This window comes from Orcinus orca, chromosome 1, assembly GCF_937001465.1.
Source record: "Orcinus orca chromosome 1, mOrcOrc1.1, whole genome shotgun sequence".
Lineage (NCBI taxonomy): Eukaryota > Metazoa > Chordata > Mammalia > Artiodactyla > Delphinidae > Orcinus > Orcinus orca.
This window is the reverse complement of record NC_064559.1, coordinates 101,130,757-101,152,152: the sequence shown is the minus strand read 5'-3', so window position 1 is coordinate 101,152,152 and position 21,396 is coordinate 101,130,757. Positions and strand designations below refer to the sequence as shown.

Genomic DNA, 21,396 nt, shown 5'->3' with positions numbered 1-21,396 from the left:
CAGTACAGTCTTGACTAGAACTCACATCCCTTGCCCTATTCCTTTCCTTTGGAATTAAACAGGTCCCCAGATGCCATTTGGGTCATCTTCGCCCCTCCTTTATGACAAATGGACATTCTAACCCTTTGATCATTACTGTAGAAGACCATGATTTGTTCTTCATTTTTTTCTTCTCATTCCCTGTCAAGAGTGTCGATGCTGCCAAGATTAGAAATCTTGGAAAGGCGGTGCTGATGAAAGTGTGGGGGAAAGGATGTGGGAATGTAAACTGGCACAACCTTTTTGGAAGGCAGTTTAGTAGCATACTTTGGACAATTTGTTTAATGTCTCTGGACATCACTTTCCCCATCTGTAAAATGTGGATAATAATAGTATCAACCTGATGGAGTTGTTGTGACGATTAATTAACATGTGAAAAGCAGTCAGAACAATGCACAAATAAGTACTACATAAGTGAGTGATGTAATTAGTATTAGAGGGAAAGATGGAAAGGAGAGAATAAAATTTAACAATGGTTAGCCCTAGGAATAGGCTGGAGGTGCGGAAAATATGAGGACTTCCTTTTTTTATGTTTACATTTCTGAATTGTTAAAAATGGGCAAACTAAACCAATTTTAAAATAGTAAAGAAATTTAATAAGTCCCAGACATGGCTCAGTCTCGCTGTTTTCCTAAGCAGTTCCCATTGTTAAAGTGCAGCGCGAAATTTAAAAATTGTCCATTTACCCCTCAATAGAGATCAAACGCTGACCTTAAGAGAACATGCTCTCTCTCTCAACATGGCGACTCATCTATGTTCTGTCATTTAGAGACCTTCCAAAGATGGCAGTCCCCTCCTCGCCCCGCCGCCCACACACCGTGAGAGGACCTTCCCAACATGGCGGCAGAAGGCCCAGGCGTCACTTCCTGCGGGACGGCGGATTTAAGGAGCAGAATTTCCGCTTTCGCTCTTTTCCGACGGTGACGACCTGCACATGAGAACATGCCTGTGAGTTCCTTGGTGCAGGTTTCCGTGGAGATCTCGCTCTTCTGTCCGCACTCTCCCCTCACGCTGACTTCGGATCGCAGAGGTCTCTCACTTGCTCTCCGCACTTTGCAGAGGCCCGTGGGGCCTCCTGCATAGATAGGAGCGGAAAGGCGATAAGATGGCGGCCCAGCTGCGCAGACAGCAGGGGCGGCGAGGGGCGAGCTCTCCCCGGTGTGTGGCAGTGGGGGCTGTTTTCGATCATCCCGTGTTCGCCGATGGTTTCTAAATCTCTGCATTTCTGCCTCTCTTAGCTCGCAAAGGATCTCCTTCATCCCTCTCCAGAAGAGGAGAAGAGGAAACACAAGAAGAAGCGCCTGGTGCAGAGCCCCAATTCCTATTTCATGGATGTGAAATGCCCAGGTGAGGAGATAACTTGCAGTAGTGGGGAAAGCACTGGACCCCAAGGAAAAAGGTATCCTTGAAACGGTTCTGATTTCTTAAAATTTGACTGAGATGGGTAAAATTTTGCATTTCAGGAACAGTGATCCATAGTGATCTCCCTTCAAAACTTTATGTGCAGACCGTAACATCTCTTTGTGTTGAGAAACACTGGAATGTTACGTTGGGCTTCTGCTGTGGTCATTTATATACTTGTACCTGGAGACAAGGGAGTGGATACGTTGACCAGTTACTGAGCCTCTTCCCTCACCAAATAGAGGATTGTCTATATTTTAACTCTCGGATAGTTTTTTTGGATGATGGTGGTAACGCATTAACAAAAAAAATCATAGGTGGGGGCAGATAGTCCAGGTTGCTTTTAAGTTGGCTTTAATGTATACCTAGAGCCAAGTAATCGATTTAGAATAGGAAAGTAAATTTCAAGAATTTACATAACATGCTTGTTTTACAGTTAATATATGACAGCATATGTTTAAATGAATAAAGGTTTGGGGAAAATGGGGTAACTCGCTGTTTTTTCACAGGATGCTATAAAATCACCACCGTCTTTAGCCATGCACAAACAGTAGTTTTGTGTGTTGGCTGCTCTACTGTCCTCTGCCAGCCTACAGGAGGAAAAGCAAGGCTTACAGAAGGTAAATGGTTTAATTAATGTTGTGATTTTGGGGTTTGAATCTTGAGAGAGGTCATGTATAATGTAAATTATCAGGCTGTCTTGCAAAGAGAGTTGGGTTTGATAGTCTTTTTTTTTTTTTCTCTCTCTCCAAAAGCATAATTAGAAAGCACTAATCTCAGTGCTCCTGTCTAAGGCTGGGGTGGATGGGTGATAAAGGGGGCTTCATATGAACTGAAGCAGATGTTGTCTTAAAGTGAGTAGGTAGGAGCTAAAAGAGTTGAGAAAACTACAGATGTAGGTTTCCTGTGGGTATCAGGCATCATTTTGTTTTGTGGGGGTGGGACAGGGTAAGTAGGCTGCTGTCAGTTAACCTTTGGAACTTGTTCTTGCAGGGTGCTCTTTCAGACGGAAGCAGCACTAAAAGCCCCTGGAATCAAGATGAATGGGAAACCATCCGAATAAACACATTTTGGATACGTCCTGTTTATTGTCTTGTTTTACTGCTAGGAAGTTCCTACCTCACGTATTCAGGGCCAATCAGAAGAGTGGACTGTAGAGTCATTTGGGGCAAGTAAGTGGCAAATACTTAAAAAGTCCATTTGGGACATTCCTATCCGTAGGCTCATTGAATAAATCTGCAGAGCTTGGTTAAAAACTGGAATGGTATATAAATGGGGTATTTGCTTTCACTTTTATGTTTTCTTAGAATTAAGAACTGACAGTTGATCTTTAAAACGCGATCCAGCACACCACTTTAACACAAAACAGCCTAGGATCCTTTATTTACAGTTCTCAGAAGGCTTGTTTGGAGGCTTATGAGTGTAGAGGTTGGTGCTAGGCTCCTGGTCTAGGGCTAGAAATTTCCAGCCCCCTGCAGTTAAGGGGACTTGTCCAAGCAGAGGTTAGTGCCTTGTACTCCAGAGCCAATGTTGTAGCCGACGCTGCGCTGGTGGGGGTTGTGGACTCGTGAAGGGAGGGGGAGAACGTGTGGATGTGTAAGAACCTAGAAGTAAAGGAGGAAGGGAGATAGATGAAGGGTGAATAAAAGTGAATGAGGATGATACCTGAGCTTTTCAGTGATAAAGATGGTGATTCTTTACCTGGTTGTGGTGCACCTAGAGTTGGTATATAAACAACTGGAACTGTCTGTATCTTGTTTAGGAAGGCATTGTATGCTGGAAAAAGAATAAGGGAGATGTCACCAAAGAGAACTGTTTTCACTGGAGGAAGGCCTTAAGGGGACAAGTATTGCTATAAAAAAAGGCTTCAAATTAAATAATTATACTTACAGGAAATTTTTATTCAATGAATTTTAGAGGTATTCCAACTTCTGGTTGAGAGATGGGGAATGCACGTGTAGATGATAGTACGTGTTGTGTTGCTTGAATCATCTCTAGCTATGTGTTTGAGCAAAACTAGCTATAATCTAAGGTTTAGCAGTAATTTCCACTTCTGAGTGGTATTTACTGGCCACATGCAGTTCATTGCTTCCTAGTAAGTTGGGCGGGATCTTTGGTCCACTAGTGACTAGGGTTAGGGAGGCTAAATCAGTTTCAGTTGCATGTCCCAAATTAGATGTGATAAACAGCTAATTTTCATCCTCATTTAGTTTGTGAAATAAAATGAAGGCAGTTTCCAAGTCAAAAGGCCACGGTGCTGAATATAAGGACTTCTTACCTAGAAAGAGGAAAGCTGTTGGTGCCAACACCGCAAAGAGGGTAAAGAAAATCTGGTAAGAACCCATGAGCTTCTGGAGGACACGTGAATCTTCACATTGATCTACACATTGGCAGAATAAAAGAAGATTATAGTTATCCAGGACAGATGTTGCATTTAAAAACTTGTGTGGTCCTAAGAGTATCTAGCTGAAACAGTCAAAACCCAGCCCTCTAGGAAATTCTTTTGCTTCTTACCAGAGAAAAAGGGGTGAACTGAACTTAGCTCCTCTTACCTTTTTTTGGTTTTTTATCTCTCTAACAGTGAATTACAATTCTTGAGTCTCATTTCTTTTCAGCTTACAAAAGAATATTTAAATTCTTTGCCACTTTAAAATGCCTGTTACCTTTCCTGTGCACTTTAACTCCATGTGACTGCTTTCCTTCACCAAGTTTGTGATAGTCTATCACAATCAAAAGGTGATTCAAGTTCTCCTTTTAATCCCTCTAACCTGAATGAAATATTTCGTTGGATCACCAATAACCTCTTAAATGCAGGGGCTACTTGTCCATTTTTATTCAGGTACATTCTGATATGTTTATAAACTTGTCCTCAATAAAACGTCAGACTTCTGTGTTTGAAGCATGCTTGGCGCTTGCCTTTGGTTATTTCAAACTTTTCAGTGTCTAGAAATGAACTCTTCCCTGCCCCACAAAACTGCCTGAATTTAACTGGCCTTCCCAGGTAAACTGTCACCAGGGCCTTGGACCTAGTTCCTATTCTGCATCCCTTACATAGGTCCTCTACCTCTGGGCTCTTAACTGGTCTTACCTCTCACCAGACTCTGTTTCACAACTGTTGTAACAACTTCCCACTGTTTACAAACTGCTTCACTCTGAAGACTAATTTGAGGTTGCTTACTAGTAGAAACAAGACTATATTAATCCTTGATCAGGTCCCACTGTTGGGAGTCCCAATAAAACTTAGGCACGTTAATTTATAGCACCCCTTTGTTCTGGCTGCATTGAACTAATTCCTGTCTTAGTTGGGCCCTGTCTTTTTAAAATATTTGTTATGTATTTGGCTGTGCCGGGTCTTAGTTGCGGCTTGTGGGATCTTTTTAGTTGTGGCATGTGAACTCTTAGTTGCAGCATGTGGCATCTAGTTCCCTGACCAGGGTTCGAACCGAGGCCCCCTGCATTGGAAGTGTGGAGTCTTAGCCACTGTACCACCAGGGAAGTCCCTGGACCCTGTCTTAAATCTGATTTCTGCAAGTAGGGACCGTGCTTGGCACATAACAGTAGGCACACACTTGTATGAATGAGCTGAAGGTTGGATGTTTGTATCTAAAGACTCCCACCCACTCTGATCGTACTGTTACACTGCTTGTCTTTCTTATCTCTAAGAAGTGCAGGGGTTCTTAACTTTTTTTTTTGCCATGGGCAACTTCAGCAGTCTGATAAAGTCAATGGATCCCAACTCAGAATGTTTTTAAATGCAAAAGATAAAATGTAGGAATAAAGGAAACCAATTAATATCAAGAGTTGATGAAAATAGGGAAAAAACCTAATTTGTAATATACAGTTAGCAAAATGTTCAAAGGCCTAATTTGTGATACAGTAGTATGTGTGCTCTATTAATAAAAAACTTGTAGCTTTAGGTCTGATAACTACTGTAATTTTGATGTAATTTTGAAATGAAATGTTTTGAGATGTGACAGTTGGAACATGAGAACATCTATGGTTTCCCTTGGTGACAAAGTCACATATAATACCGCTGTGATTTGTTGCTTATACTCATAATCAATGGAAATGCGAACTTTCAGTTAGAGGTTAATTGAAAATAAAGATGCAATTTTTTTTCCCCATTCAAGGCATGGACACCTTGAGTTCTATCTGTGGACCTTTGTGGAGATCCATGAACTCTAGATTTAAAAAGTGCTCTCAGGGCTTCCCTGGTGGCGCAGTGGTTGAGAGTCCGCCTGCCGATGCAGGGGACACGGGTTCGTGCCCTGGTCTGGGAAGATCCCACATGCCGCGGAGCGGCTGGGCCCGTGAGCCATGGCCGCTGAGTCTGCGCGTCCAGAGCCTGTGCTCCGCAACGGGAAAGGCCACAACAGTGAGAGGCCCGCGTACCGCAAAAAAAAAAAAAAAATGCTTTCACAGAAAGGACAGATTGGAGTTGAACACTTTCTAGTTGGTGGGACCCTGAACACCAATTTTCTCAACTCTTTAAAGGGAAAAACATCTTTATAAAGTTTTAGAAAACTCTTTAGAATCATGAGAATTAAAATGCATATAAATATGCTTAGAATATTTATTGACCCGTACAGATTGGGTGCTTATAGAAGCAAAAACCTTTCTCCCATTAGATGTACTAAGGTTCAGCCTAATTCACTCCCAGTAATTAAGAGAAATACTGTTTCCCTTGAGGCATGGGCAAGTGGGAGTGACACATATAAGGAGGATGGTTCTCTCGCTTTCCTAATACCTCTTTCCGTAACGGTTCCCATCCCACCCAAACTTGACATCATTTCTAAACTGGGTAATGGTAGAATCAGGATTTGGGGAAGCTAAGTCTTGGTTCTAGGGTTACCACCATTTGCCCATTGATGCACAAAGGTTTGCTAAATACTTTTGAAGTAAGTGAAACATTTATCAAGAGGTTTAAAACACGGTAAGTAGTATACTTACGAAGCTGACAAACTGACGTAACATGTATTTAAGTATAACATCTAGCCAGTGATAAGAAAGCTACCTGAAGGTTATATTTTATAGAGTAGGCTTGGAGAATAAAGATCCATGTCCCAGCTAGTTTGAATAATGTTGGTCAAGTGGCTGAATGTTTCCCATTGACTAAATCATAATGCATTCTTTTTGCCTCTAGATTAAAAATAGGCACCCCCAATGCTCACCTGTACCACACTTGCCTTTCATAGCTCTCACTCGCACAGCCTCAATTTGACTGGTGAGCACACAGGAAATATTGATGAAAACAGGTGATGCCATCTGCTGGAGGGAAGTGAAGTTGACTACTTTTATGGGGTAGATAGCCAGACCACGTGTGAGGGAAGAGTGCCTTTGGCCAGAGACCGCTAGAACTGGGGAGCTGGGGAAGACCTTGGAGAAAAGGAGATGGAACATGCTTGAAAGAAAAGTCACTTTTGTGTCAATACATGCCAAAAATCAACATATACAGTAAGACATCTGGATTTCTAGTTCTAGCTAGCTGTCTGACAAGTCACTTTTTCTCACTTAGATGTGTTGAAGGATAAGGGAAGATGATCTGTGAGAATAATACAGCCTTCAAAAAAAGTTTTAAGCTAGCATTCTAAAATTGTTTCAAGCCAGCATTGGTGTTTTTTATATATATATATATATATATACACACACAAAAAAGTATTTGTGTTATCTTCCAGACTGACAAGGCTCTTGACCTAGAGTTTGGACTCTGGGGCCCCCCCTGGCATTGTGAAGGGGACAGATTTTCTTCATTTTGTTTAAGAATTTCCTGTGGTGAATTTTATCAAGTCATTCAGTAACTGTTCCTTTACCCTGGACTGAGAATGAAAAATCTCTTTTTCAAAACCCTGACCTGTGTTGCTTCAGTCCTTAACATACCTCTAGTTTCTCAAGAACTCTGTCCACTCCCAGTACTCTTAGCTCCCCGATGTCTTTTTTGTGGCTAAGAACCAATTCTGATTGATTGATGTAAAAGGCTGGGATAAAAGGAATGAGGATTCTTTGCATTCCATTCTTGCTATGCTCACTGACAAGCGAGGCCCAACCATAGATTGAGGTGTCAGCCGTGCTGAGGGCCTGGAGTAGCTCCTCTGACTGGGGTCGAACCTTGATTAGGCAGACATAAACCCCTGAAGAAAAGACGAAAAACTGAGCAGGAAGGTTCAGAGGCTCTATTTAGCCAACTGGATTAGGATAGGAAGGAAAAATATTTACATGCAAATTCAGAATGTGAACTCAAGTTTTGAGTATTCACTATTAGCATACTGTTGGCCACTATGGAGGAGTTTACCAAAGATGAAACAGTCCCAGGGAACCCACAGTTGAACTTAAGGATACCATTATTGGTAAATTGACATGTCAGGGAGTATTAAATAATACAGTGTAAATGGAAATTAAGGTGATATAGGATGAAGTAGTCAGAGTTGGATCAGTAAAGGGTTTTGTGGAAGAAAGGCAAGCTTTGAACATGGTTTAATCACTTCTCTATCAAACCACCTCTTGATGGCCTTATTTCTGTCAATAGTATTGTTTTTCTAGTTACCCATGCTCAACCTCAGTTGTGTTTTGACATCTATTCCTTCATTCCTATATCCAGATCTTGCTAACTCGTCCTTTGAAATGTCTCACATCTGGCCCCTCTGTTAGTATTTCTCTGTTAGTCTGGTCTAGACACTCATCAATTCATGCTTGGATTATTGCAATGTAAATTGCATTTACTAGTCTCCTTGCCTCTCATTCTTTCTTATCCATTCTGGGTACTGCCACTGTGTACTTTTTTTTTTTGTTTTGCAGTACGCGGGCCTCTCACTGTTGTGGCCTCTCCCGTTGCAGAGCACAGGCTCCAGACGCGCAGGCTCAGCGGCCATGGCTCACGGGCTTAGTTGCTCCGCGGCATGTGGGATCTTCCCGGACCGGGGCACAAACCCGTGTCCCCTGCATCGGCAGGCGGACTCTCAACCACTGCGCCACCAGGGAAGCCCTTAGCCCTGCCATTGTATACTTTAAACTTATTTTTGAAAACTTTTCCAGGGCTGTATGTTGCCTGGAATGTCCTGTTCTCTTCACATCTACCTCAGTCCTAGTCATCCTTCTAAAGGTTATTTCCTCTGTAAAACCTCACACTGACTGCCAGGTTTGATGTAGATACTCCTTTCTTTCTGGCGTCCTAGCATCCCATGTATATCTTTATTCTATAACTAATCGCCCTGTGCAATTCTAGTAAGAGTTAAAAGCCTTGTCTTACTTCGCTGTACCTCCAGGGCCTGTCCTGGTACCAGGCATTCTGTTTGGTGCTCAACGGTTTGCTGAATGAACCTTCCATCAGTGGTTTCTCATTACTCATACCATTCAAACTGCCTGACCTTGGAGTAGAAGCTCTTCCATGATACAGCATTACCTATTTACATTTGACATGAATTGTCTCATTTTAAATCAGTCGACTGATTTATTTAAAGTCCTCCCAGTGTCATGCCTGTTTCTGCTTTCCACTTGTTAATGCTGTTCTGCTTGGAATATCCTTCAGTTCAGCAACATTCAAACACTGTGCTACTAGTTGGGGATAAAAGATGAATGAGACATAATCCAAGCCCTCACAAAGATAACAGGCTAACAAAGGAGAAAGTAGTAAGTTACAATAGAAAAGCATAGTATATTATAGACATGTGTTAAAAGTTTGTTGAATGGATAGAATAAAAATGCTGACTGAGAAAGATTCCACAGTTACATAGCAGATGAAACTGGCAAGTAGAAATGCAATCCAATAAGAAAGTGACATTTGCACAAATGTGAAAACAAGGGGGAAACCAGATTCAACTGGTGGAACCCACCTTTCTCCATGCTGAAATCGGAATGGACATGAAAGACTTTACTTGCTGGAATGTCTAGTAAAGTATTACTGAACTGTACATGGCACAGCATGAGGGTCTCTGGAAGAAGTGTTGTTGTAATGGCCAAGGCCTGACTTGGGGTGCAGGATCCTAATGAGCAGAAGAGAGATAAATAGCTCTCACTAAGGGGAATTTGTAAAAGGGGAGGCTATTATATAGAGGCAGTTTGGTACTAAAAAAAACAAACAAAACAAAGGGTCAGTTCTCCTTGACTTGCTACAGCTGTCTACTTGCCAGCTCTGTTGCGTCCTACCACAATCAAGGTGAAAGAGGATTGTAAGACCCTTGCTTCTGCTAGTTTGTGACTATAATGGGGCTTCTATTATCAATATCATAGCTGCTGTCCTCTTTCAAAGGTTTTTGGAATTCATCAGTGGGAATAAGATTACACGGAAATTGGACAGTTGTTGGAAATAAAGTGCTACACTTGGGAGGTAGCTTTTAAGTCTAGGAAGGTTTGTTTTCCAAAACATACTGTTTTGCAGCATGATTCAAGTCAAAGATCTCTAGAAGTTCATTACAAGTGGTGCCTTAAACAGGAGCCACATAGCCAGCAAGAAACACTGGCACCAAGGTTGGGTCAGCTGCAATGGATGCATTTTAAATTAAATAGGAACTATGTCTTGTTAACAGGATTTTCCCCTGCACAGTTTCTTAACGGTCTTAGTTTGCTACAGCTCTTTCTCAGTTGCCAGCAGTCTAGGGACCATTCTCATCTTTTGGAGACTATCAGCAATATCAAAAGAACTGTTACATGAGGTTTCATAATAGTTGTGGTTTTAGAAAGATTCTGCTGGGGTGGGGGTGGGGGGGAATTACAGTCTCCTTGTAAAATTTAATAAGGTAGACAACAATGAGTGAATATGTTACGAAGAAACATTTAATACTTTGTAAAAGAACCTGGAGAATTTTAAAGATCAAGTGTTCTTATTTATATATACATAGTTAGATTGTATTTTTAAGATTAAATACCTACTGTGAAAAGAAAATATATTAAGTGCTTAAAATTGAAGGATAAAAAGGACAATTAGAGTTTAAATTATCTTGTTTTATAAACAGTTATATTCTGTTATATTCTGGACTTCTCTGGTTGGTTTGTGTTTTCTCGCCCCCTACCCTCTCCCCACCCCTTACCTTCCCCCTGCCCCCAAATCTGGAATTTGTTCTTTAAAAAAAGAGGAATGAAAGGATGTACATGGACTTTGGAGTGGAGCATATCCACCACTCCTGCCACTAACTGGTTGTTACCTTGTACAAATTACTTGCTCTTAGACTTAGTGTTCTCATCTTTTTTTTTTCCCGACCAGGGATTGAACCCAGGCCCTTGATGGTGAGAGCGTAGAATCCTAACCACTGGACTGCCAGGCAATTCCCAGTATTCTCATCTTTAAAATGATGATAATTACTACATGATGAGATTGTTAAATGAGATAAAAGATATAAAAATTCCTAACATAGCATTTGGAATCTATTAGAAGCTTCTTGTATTTTAGTTATCTTTCCTCCCCCTTTTTTTTGACAGTAAATCATGGCCCAATACAGAATGAAAAAAGAAAAGCACAAGGCAAATTTGCTGAGCGAATAACATTTCAGATATCATCTAGTCCAACAATTCTCAAGTCTTGGGAAGCTTTAAAAGAATTGTATCTTGGACTTCCCTGGTGGTGCAGTGGTTAAGAATCCACCTGCCAATGCAGGGGACACGGGTTCGAGCCCTGGTCCGGGAAGATCCCACATGCTGCGGAGTAACTAAGCCTTTGCGCCACAACTACTGAAGCCTGTGTGCTCCAGGGCCCGCATGCTGCAGCTACTGAAGCCCGTGCGCCTAGAGCCTGTGCTCTGCAACAAGAGAAGCCACTGCAACGAGAAGCCCGTGCACTGCAATGAAGAGTAGACCCCGCTCACCACCACTAGAGAAAGCCCATACGCAGCAACAAAGACCCAATGCAACCAAAAAAAAAAAAAAATTGTATCCTAGGCTCTATCCCAAATTTATTAAATCTGGATGGAGCCTAAGAATCTATTTTTTAAAAATTTCTTTGGATAACCTTAAAAATCAGCCATGTTTGGAAATCCTTGGTCTAGGCTACCTCCTGATCTCAGGGTTATAACTAAAAAGACAACAGTGACTAGGTTGAGCCTATTTCAAAACCTTAATCCAGTCATAATTTCTGAGGTCTCATAGTGCTCAATGATTTTTTTTTTTTTTTTTAATCATTTGGCTGCGTCGGGTCTTGGTTGCGGCATGTGGGATCTTTCCTTGCAGCTCGCGGGCTCTTCCTTACAGCACACGGGCTTCTCCCTAGTTATGGCGTGCGGGTTTTTCTCTAGCTGTGGCGCGCGGGCCTCAGAGCATGCGGGCTCCAGAGCGCGTGGGCTCTGTAGTTTGCAGCATGCAGGCTCTCTTGTTGAGGCGCAAGGGCTCAGTAGTTGTGGCTCACGGGCTTAGTTGTTCCCCAGCCAGGGATCAAACCCGCGTCCCCTGCATTGGAAGGCAGATTCTTTACCACTGGACCACCGTGGAAGTCCCTCAGTGACTTCTTTGTAAAAGTAGAATCAATTTTGAAATGAAAGAAAACTTGTATTGCTAATTCAAAGGGGCAAATGAGGGAGAATGGGAAAGGTGGGAATAATCACCCAGAACTATAAAGAGATTGCTGACCTTTAAGATTGACACCATTTCCGCCAGTGGTGATGAAGAGCTTGAACACAGTTGAATTGAGGGTATTGGTGAGATAAGTCTTAAGGTCATAAGTGAGTGTTAACCTTGATGATGCATGGATCACCACCTGTCAGCAAACCAAAGGAAAATTGGTACCTAAGTTATTAGAGAATCTGGTTCCCTTCTTCTCCATCCCTCATAACTTATTTAGCTGAAAGCAGTTTCACACAAGAGCAAATTGCCCTTCTAGTGATCACATATTTGAGAACCACAAAATTTGTTTACTTTTGAGAAGAAAATAACATTTTTTTCTAAAAGGAGGTCTTTGTGCATTATTCCTTCTGACATATATTCCCTTTGTATGATTCCCTATTAGATGTCTTTGAAGACAGTTGCAATTTCCTTTAGAAAGTTTTCTTTTTCTCTCTTTAGTTGCATATAATCTCAACTTTTCTGAAACCTCAAAGTATTGTTTCTCTCAAAATACTTGTAATGTTCTGCCTTATATTGTAGGTATTTTTATACTTGTTAAAATCCCTCCCATTAGATTCTACGTTTCAACTTAGAACCCTAACATATCTTTGTACATCCTGTATTGTGCCTTGAATATAAGGCAAGTGCTTAATGATTAGATTGAGAGAAGATGGTGATAATGGTGGCCCTTCCCCCCAAATACCTTCAACTTATTGGTTTATTTATTTATTTTTGGATTCTAACTCCTTTGGGTATCCTTGCCCTCTTTGTTTTTTTTGGCTGTGGCACACAGCATGCAGGATCTTACTTCTTAGTTCCCCAACCAGGGATCAAACCCATGCCCCCTGCAGTGGAAGCGCAGAGTCCTAACCACTGCACCACCAGGGGATTCCTCCCAAATTCTTTCAATTTAAATGCAGTGTACTGTCCAGTCTCCTCAGTACTACCATAGTTTTTTATTTTTTCATATATTCAAGGACCTTAAAACTGTAATAGGGAAGAACCTTTTGTATTCTACTACAAGTTAATCACTAAAGGGATGTTGCCTACAAGCTTAAATTATACATAAAGGCCCATCTCTGGGAACCCTGCTTCCCAGGAAATGAGCATTAAGCTAAAATACCTTTGTTTAGCTCACAGGAAACATCTTGACCAGGCCCGCCTGTGAGCGACTGCAAGGATGAAAAAATGAACACGTCCCCCCGCTGGAGGCTGATGGGAACCAGGAAGTGTTTGACTTTGCCCCCTCCCCTTTGAGTATGGATATGGAACCTGAATTCTAACTTAGGCAACATGGTTCTTTGGGGCAGGAGCCCACCACCTTCTCAATTTGCTAGCTTTCCAAATGAAGTCGTTATTCCTTGCCCCCCCCCCAACAACTTGCCTCTCAATTACTGGCTTGTCGTGCAGCGAGCAGTACGAGCTTAGACTCGGTAACTAAATCAAGTTAGTTATGTTAAGAGCTCAGTGAGGAAAGGAGTTTTGTCTTTTTCTCTTTGTATTTCCAGAGCCTAGCATAATCACTGACATATAACAGGCCTCAGTGATTGCCTACCAGTTAGTGAATAATTAAATGAGCATTTTTACGAAGTACACCAACTGAAATATGACCTTTTGACTTATCTGTAGCCTCTGACATCATAGCGCATTCTCTCCCTTGCCTTTGTGACACCTTTCTCCTTGCTTTTCTAGCACCTAGAACCTTCTCAGCCCCTTTTTCTAGTTGTCTTCTCATGCTGCCTTTCTCCTCAACCCTCTTATCTGCTCATGATACAAGTTCTCTTTGAATGTTATCCAATTTTTCCCTCTCTACCCTTAAAACTTACGCTGAAGCCACCCTGATTTATTCATTGGTCTTCAAACACAACATATACTTTTTATTTGCCTTTGTACATATATGCCTTCTCCCTTTCTTTTCTGCCAAATTCCTAATCCCAGGATTCAGTTTAAATGTCATTTGTGGAAAATTTAGCCTTAATGTCTAGGCAGAATTAGTGACTTTCTTCTGTATTTATTCTAAGAGCATTTCTGACGTGATCATTTATGTTATCATGCCATCTATATGTAATTATTTATGTTACGACTAGAGCTCTATAAAAGAAGGTACCAGATACCATGTGGGCACTTATTGGGCAATTTACTCATTTATAAAATTGGGATAATACTTTGCAGGGTTGAGAAGATTAAAAATGGTAGTTGAAAAAAAAAAAAATGGTAGTTGTACTGTATATAAAATTAAAAATGAAAAAAAATAGATGCAGAGTGCCAAGCCCATAGTAGATGCTCAAAAAATAATAGCTATTAAGAGGAATGAAAAGAGGAACAAACAGATTCTTTGGGCACAGAGGAAGGAGATGTTACATATATTTAAGGGGGAAATAGGAAAGGCTTTATAAAGCTTACCTATTCACTTGTTCACCCATCTCACCTACTCAAGGGTATCACTTAAGCAATTCTCCCTACTCCTACATCAAATTTTCCTTCTCTACTGAATCATTTCCTAAGGCATTATTTCTCCCATTTTAAAAAACAATCAACAAAACAAACTCGACTCCAGTTCCTTGAAGAGGACTGTCTCCAAGTCCTCTTTTTCAATTCTCCAATCAAACTTCCAGTCCCTTTATTCCACTGAAGCTACTCCTCAAAGTCACCAGCCTCCATATTGCAAAAAACGATCAGTCATTTCTCAGTTTTCATATTTGACCCATCAATAGCTTTCATGTGGTTGATCTCCCCCTCCCTCCTTGAAATACCTTCTTCACTTGGCTTCCCGGACACCAGGATTCCCGGGTTTTCCTCCCATTGCCCATTCTTTCTTTTTTTTAAATAAATTTTTTCTTTTCTTTAATTTTTATTTATTTATCTTTTTTTGGCTGCATTGGGTCTTCATTGCTGCATGCAGGCTTTCTCTAGCTGCAGAGAGCGGGGGCTACTCTTTGTTGCAGTGCGCAGGCTTCTCATTGCGATGGCTTCTCTTGTTGCGGAGCACAGGCTCTAGGCGCACAGGCTTCAGTAGTTGTGGTGTACGGGCTTTGTTGCTCTGCAGCATGTGGGATCTTCCCAAACCAGGTATCAAACCCATGTCCCCTACATTGGCAGGCGGATTCTTAACCACAGCGCCACCAGGGAAGTCCCATTCCCTGGTCATTCTATAAATCTTATAAATTCCTATAAATTTCTTTTGTTCCTATTCTTCTTTCAGAGCTCTTAATATTGGAGTGTCCCCAGAACTTAGTCCTTGGACCTCTTCTCTATTTACACTCATTCTCTTGATGATCTTATGGCTTTTTTTTTTTGGCTGTGTTGGGTCTTTCTTGCTGTACGTGGGCTTTCTCTAGTTGTGGCAAGTGGGGGCTACTCTTCGTTGCGGTGCATGGGCTTCTCATTGCAGTGGCTTCTCTTGTTGTAGAGCACAGGCTCTAGGCACACGGGCTTCAGTAGTTGCAGCATGTGGGCTCAGTAGTTGTGGCACTCAGGCCCTAGAGCTTGTGGTCTTCCGTAGTTGTGGCGTGTGGGCTCAGTAGTTGCAGCACACAGGCTTCCATTGCAGTGGCTTCTCTTGTTGCAGAACACGGGCTCTAGGCGCACAGGCTTCAGTAGTTGTGGCACGCAGGCTCAGTAGTTGTGGCTTGCAGGCTCTAGAGCGCAGGCTCAGTAGTTGTGGTGCATGGGCTTAGTTGCTTCTCAGCATGTGGGATCTTCCCGGACCAGGGCTCGAACCCGTGTCGCCTGCATTGGCAGGTGGATTCTTAACCACTGCACCACCAGGGGAGTCCGATCTTACGGCTTTAAATATCTATGCCAATGACTCTCAGACTTTTCTATCTAGCTACCTCAACACATCCATTTGACTGACATCTAATAGACATCCAGCTTTACATGTCCAAAACTGACCTTCTCTCCAAAACTGTTCCACCTACAGTCTTACGCATTTCAGTTGATGGCAATTCTGTCCTTTTAGTTGTTCAATCAAAAATCTTAAGTCATTCTTGATTCTTTCACACTCTACATATAGTAATCTATTGGGAAATTGTATCAACTATACCTATAAAATATATTTAGAATCTGATCAACTTTTTACCACCTCCTCTATTATCACCCTGATCCATCATACTCAGCTGCGTTACTGCAATTATAACCTCCCAACTTGTCTCTCAGCTCCTACTCTTTTTTGTTTCTTGGCTGCGTTGGGTCTTTGTTGCTGCGTGCGGGCTTTCTTTAGTTGTGGCGAGCGGGGGCTACTCTTCGTTGCGGTGCGCAGGCTTCTCATTGTGGTGGCTTCTCTTGTTGCGGAGCACAGGCTCTAGGCGCACAGGCTTCAGTAGTTGTGGCTCACGGGCTCTAGAGCGCAGGCTCAGTAGTTGTGGCACACGGGCTTAGTTGCTCTGCAGCATGTGGGATCTTCCCAGGCCAGGGATCGAACCCATTTCTCCTGCATTGGCAGGCGGATTCTTAACCACTGATCACCAGGGTAGCCCTCAGCTCCTACTCTTGCCCCTACAGTTTAGTACCAACCAGTAGCCATGGTGATATATATATATATATATATATATATATATATATGTTTAAATTAATTTTTGGCTGTGTTGGGTCTTTATTGCTGCGCGTGGGCTTTCTCTGGCAAGCGGGGGTTCCTCTTCATTATGGTGCGTGGGCTTCTCATTGCGGTGGCTTCTCTTTGTTGTGGAGCACGGGCTCTAGGCATGCAGGCTGCAGTAGTTGCAGCATGCGGGCTCAGTAGTTGTGGCTGGCGGGCTCTAGAGCACAGGATCAGTAGTTGTGGCGCATGGGCTTAGTTGCTCCATGGCATGTGGGATCTTCCCGGACCAGGGCTCGAACCCGTGTCCCCTGCATTGGCAGGAGGATTCTTAACCACTGTGCCACCAGGGACTCCCTCATGGTGATATTTTAAATTATAAATCAGACTAGTCATTCTTTTGGTTAAGAACCTTAATCACGATTTACCTTTATGTTCCAGTAAAGTTTGTTGGCTGGCTTTATATCTGATATGTGAGTGTATTTCTTTTCATAGGATGTGCTCTCTATATGCATATTCCCATATATTGAAATAGTTACTCTAGACTCTTCAACTCTTTTTTTTTTGGCCACGTCACATGGCTTGCAGGATCTTAGTTCACTGACCAGGGATTGAACCCAGGCCACGGCTGTGAAAGCCTGGAATCCTAACCACTAAGCCACCAGGGAACTCCCATGAACCCTTCAACTCATAACATTAGGTTTACCTCTCGATATGTTTTCACTAGTCCTGGAATGTCATGAAAAATTGTTGCTATTCCTGGACTCCTGGCCACTCCTACCCCAGTGACAATGTCTGTTTGTAGAATATTGTCATTAGCGGAAATCATCCACATCCCGGGTTCACCTAGGAAAAAACAAGAGAAAGCACTTGGCTGCAACCTTTGATATGATATAAATTGGTCACTCTAACCTTACTCAGAATCCAAGTCAGTAGACCATTCAAGCATACATATCCCTTCCCAGGAGGAGCACCCAGCTTTGAGGGTAACTTTGTTTTTTTTCTTTAAAAAAAAATTTTTTTGGCCACGTCACGTGGCACGTGGGATCTTAATTCCCCGACCAGGGATCGAGCCCAGGCCCCCTGCATTGGAAACGCAGGGTCTTAACCACTGGACCGCCAGGGAAGTCCCTAACATTGTTTTCTTAATGTCGGGTTCCCCTTCGTATGTCATGCCAGCAAAATAAAACAGGAACTGCTGACCTTCACAATCACAAAAGAAGCTACTTAGTTGGAGAATGTAACCGTTCTCCTTAGGAAAAAGAAAAATGCTTTTTACACATAGGAATAACACTCTGATTAAACTTTGTATAGACCCTGCTAAGGATGACTCTGCTTTGACCTACTGATTGATATCAGCAGGAAGACTGCAAGCAAGTGTCAACTGGCAGAAGAGAGGATTCGTTTACTTAGGTTTAAGTCCCAAGGTGGCAGAGGAATGTCAAATATTAGATTAGATTACTGATCCTGGCATGTGGCCCTTCTGCTTCCTCATCCAAAGTGGTATGGATTTGAGATGCCCAAAAAATTCCAGAATGGAAGACAGAGGGACAGTCCTGACAGAACCTAGGAAAAGGGAGTAAAAAAAGCCTCTGGTTCACTGACAAAAGATTAACAATCATGGTATTGTAAGCACAGTTAGCTCACTGGCCATGGATTACATGTTAGTAAGTAGTGGTTGCTTACAAGTCAACTTTTACAGGACTGGAGGATTTGACCTAGGCTGAATAGAGTTTGCTTTGTATCAAGTCCAAAATATACAGTTAATGTCCAGTATTACATCACTTTACCCAAACATATGTATCCATAGTTCCCCAAAGAGGACGCAAAGCCCAAGCCACATACCACCCCAGCCAGCCTTACTTGGATGGATTATTTGGTTGCATATACCCAGTCAGTATATACCATTTTGGGATATGCTACCTGGAAGCCTAAAGATATAACACACATTTCCTAACCCAAGACTGATTTTCTGTAACTCAGTAGTACTTCTTAGAACAGAAATGCTTTGCTGATCAAGAGTATAGTGTAGCCTGGTACAAGGCCAAACCTTCTTACAGTGATGGTATATGTAGAAGTTAGGCCTTCAGATGTGCCTCACAAAACAGTGTACACACAATTGGTTCTTAGAACTAAAGCCTTATTGCCCTTTCCTTTTATTTCATCCTTTCCTGATGTTCAGCTTAGCAGTTACCCTCCTTCAGAAGCCGGGAATGGAGGAGAAGGCACAGTACTCTACACTGCCTATATATTCAGTACACACTTGGTAAATATTACTGGCTGACCTCTAATTGGCTGGCTATGGAGAGAAATGGGCACTAAACTGAGAATTATCAGTTAACATGAAAAATAAAACACACAAAAGTATTTTCTTTCTCAGAGAGCCCCTTAGATTTTAGATAATTTGGAAAAAAAAAAAATCATCTAAGGGATGAGTTGCTTTCTAATCCTGTCAGTTGTGAGGTTGAGACAGGGAAGGTATCCAAACCATTCTGGTTGAGGAGGTGAGTACTGAAGCAGATGACATCTCCGACAAAGGTAAGCTTGGTGTCTGGCTCGATGGCGTGCTCTACAGAAACAGGAATATAATCTGCCATGCCAGGATGTCTCTGGTCCCAGAGCCTCACAAGTGTCACCCCTCTGTTCACAGCCTGAGCCATGTAAGTATAGTTCCTATTCCCTGGTCCAATAAGCAGCAGGTCATCTCTGAAAGCAGACATGAAAGGTAGAAATCTCTGAAAAGAGTCAATAGTTAGGAAACAGTTCTGGAGGCAGACCCTATCACAACATTTTATATTCAATAGCTCAAAAGTTCAGATGGAGTTCTACAATGGAGAGTAAGCAACTAGGGCCAGGGATCAGGTCTATTACATTTATATATATAGTGCCCAGCTAGGCTTTTTTAAAATCATTATTAATTAATTAATTAATTAATTTGGCTGTGCCCGGTCTTAGTTGCAGCACGTGGGATCTTTGCTGTGGCATGTGGGACCTAGTTCCCTGACCAGGGATCGAACCTGTGCCCCCTGCATTGGGAGCACAGTGTCTTAACTGGACCACCAGGGAAGTCCCTAGGCTTTTTTTTTTTAATTAAAAAAAATTGTTTTTTCAGTATGGCTTCTTCTTTTTTTTTTTTTTTTTTTTTTTAGTATGGCCTTTTGATAATACTCCAATTGGCTCCCTACAGGAGCTTTGTATGAACTAGGACTTGTCAAATTCAAAACATACTGAAGTTTTTATTCATTGAACAACTAATTCTGTTTTTTTTCCCATCTTAATGAAAGAAAGAAAGATCAGATTCCAACTGCAGGATATGAGAGGAATTTATTGGAGCTTTTAGGTAATACCAGGTTAATCAATAAGATGTCTACCACAATGTCAACATCATTCCTTTGCCTTCCATACCTGTTCAAAGCCAGATAAAGCTGGGTATTGTGTGTGTGGAATTTCTCTCCAACGCTATTGTAAAACTGAACAGTGAAGGTGAGAGACATGCCCAAGGGAAAGGCTGATAGGGTCCTTCCTTGAGCTGTGTATAGCTTGGGGTGGCTGCTCATTCGCAGGTATGTCACTGGTGCTACCTGTGGGAGACAAAACCTACTAGTACAGAGAAGGATGCATTGGAGAGGAGCTGAGACCATATTCTGAGACTTATAATCAATGATAAAAATGGTGTTCCTCTTTTGTAGGAAATAGTTAGCTCTTGATTTCAGATGACAGAGTGAAAAAGAAATATGACATAGGGAGGGAGACGCAAGAGGGAAGACATATGGGAACATGTGTTTATGTATGACTGATTCACTTTGTTATGGAGCAGAAACTAACACACCATTGTAAAGCAATTGTACCCCAATAAAGATGTTAAAAAAAAAAAAAAAAGAAATATGACAGTACAGGAAATGGCTTTTTAATTACTAAAACAGTGGAAATGTGAAAAGAAGCTGGAGCTTTTTGAGGAAAGGACTGCATTTCTTCTTATTTTGTGCCAAGTGTCAATATTTATTGTTAAATAATTGATCATTTATCAAGAATACTGTAAATTTTGTTTTCACACTGCAAGAGATAAATAAACTGTGATACAGTAAGGGAAGTCCAGGTTTGAATCCTAGCTTTATTATTTCATATCTTCATCTAATCATTCTAGGTTTCATATTTATCATCAGTTTAATAGGGCTAATAATGCCTATCTCATAGGGTTTTTGTGGTAGTTAAAAAAGATAATATACGTAAAAGGAGCAACACAGAAGCTGGAATATACTAGATTTTTAACACAAAAAACATTTTTTTGTTTGTTTTAGACTAACTTACCTCTAAGGTCTCTTCTAATTTAAAAAAAAAAAATTCTAAAAACAAAGCCTAATTTTGATAGCAATGGTTCTACGCTTCTCCCACACCAACCCTTTTGCCAAATCTGCTCAGAAGACATTCATACCAATTTGAGGCTAATCTCTTTTATAACAAGGACTGTAAAGTCCACTTTAATTTGATGGTTCATGTCAAGATTGTCCTCTTATCTTACAGTTCATTTCTGACTTCCAGAGAAGTTTCTAGTTCTTAAAAAAGGAAATCTGCCTCTTAAGGCCATGGTATTCCTTTTATTTTTTTGAGTAAGTCCCTGAACTCACCTGAACCCCAGTTACAGTTGTTTGGTTGACTCCAAAAGGTTCTATAGAAGTGACTTCCAACACAGCAGTACCTGCAATGGAACCAGCTTTCAGGAGCCCTTCACCGTCCTCCTCAATGACAGATGAATTAGGGAAACACTTGAGAACACGGGAACTCACAAAGGCGGCCCCTACCCTAGGGAATAAACGGAGCAAATGGCATCTCTTGGGGGCTCTGTTTGACAAGAAAGAAAGGAGTAGCGATTGCCAGGATTACTGTTAGCTGTACTCTGA

The 21,396-nt window shown here is 41.7% G+C and overlaps 2 protein-coding genes across 2 annotated transcripts in view; one reads left to right on the top strand and one right to left on the bottom strand.

Moving 5' to 3' along the window:
- Positions 1-931: 931 nt before the first annotated feature.
- On the top strand, positions 932-2,522 carry RPS27 (ribosomal protein S27). The gene is made up of 4 exons (XM_004284688.3): positions 932-987; positions 1,278-1,386; positions 1,950-2,060; positions 2,434-2,522. Exons 1-4 carry the CDS (start codon positions 982-984, stop codon positions 2,460-2,462), a joined length of 255 nt encoding a protein of 84 aa, XP_004284736.1. The 5' UTR covers positions 932-981; the 3' UTR covers positions 2,463-2,522.
- Positions 2,523-2,611: 89 nt separating this feature from the next.
- The window catches only part of NUP210L (nucleoporin 210 like), an 86,701-nt gene continuing 67,916 nt past the window's right edge, over positions 2,612-21,396 (bottom strand). Inside the window, exons 30-40 of the mRNA XM_049702706.1 lie at positions 21,124-21,298; positions 19,904-20,079; positions 18,987-19,204; positions 17,205-17,344; positions 11,989-12,115; positions 9,267-9,416; positions 7,318-7,568; positions 6,612-6,816; positions 3,719-3,820; positions 3,142-3,216; positions 2,612-3,044 (exon numbers count right to left, since the gene is read on the bottom strand). Of these exons, the coding sequence (XP_049558663.1) occupies positions 2,944-3,044; positions 3,142-3,216; positions 3,719-3,820; positions 6,612-6,816; positions 7,318-7,568; positions 9,267-9,416; positions 11,989-12,115; positions 17,205-17,344; positions 18,987-19,204; positions 19,904-20,079; positions 21,124-21,298 (1,720 nt within the window). The 3' untranslated portion in view covers positions 2,612-2,943. The remainder of the gene's footprint in view (positions 3,045-3,141; positions 3,217-3,718; positions 3,821-6,611; positions 6,817-7,317; positions 7,569-9,266; positions 9,417-11,988; positions 12,116-17,204; positions 17,345-18,986; positions 19,205-19,903; positions 20,080-21,123; positions 21,299-21,396) is intronic.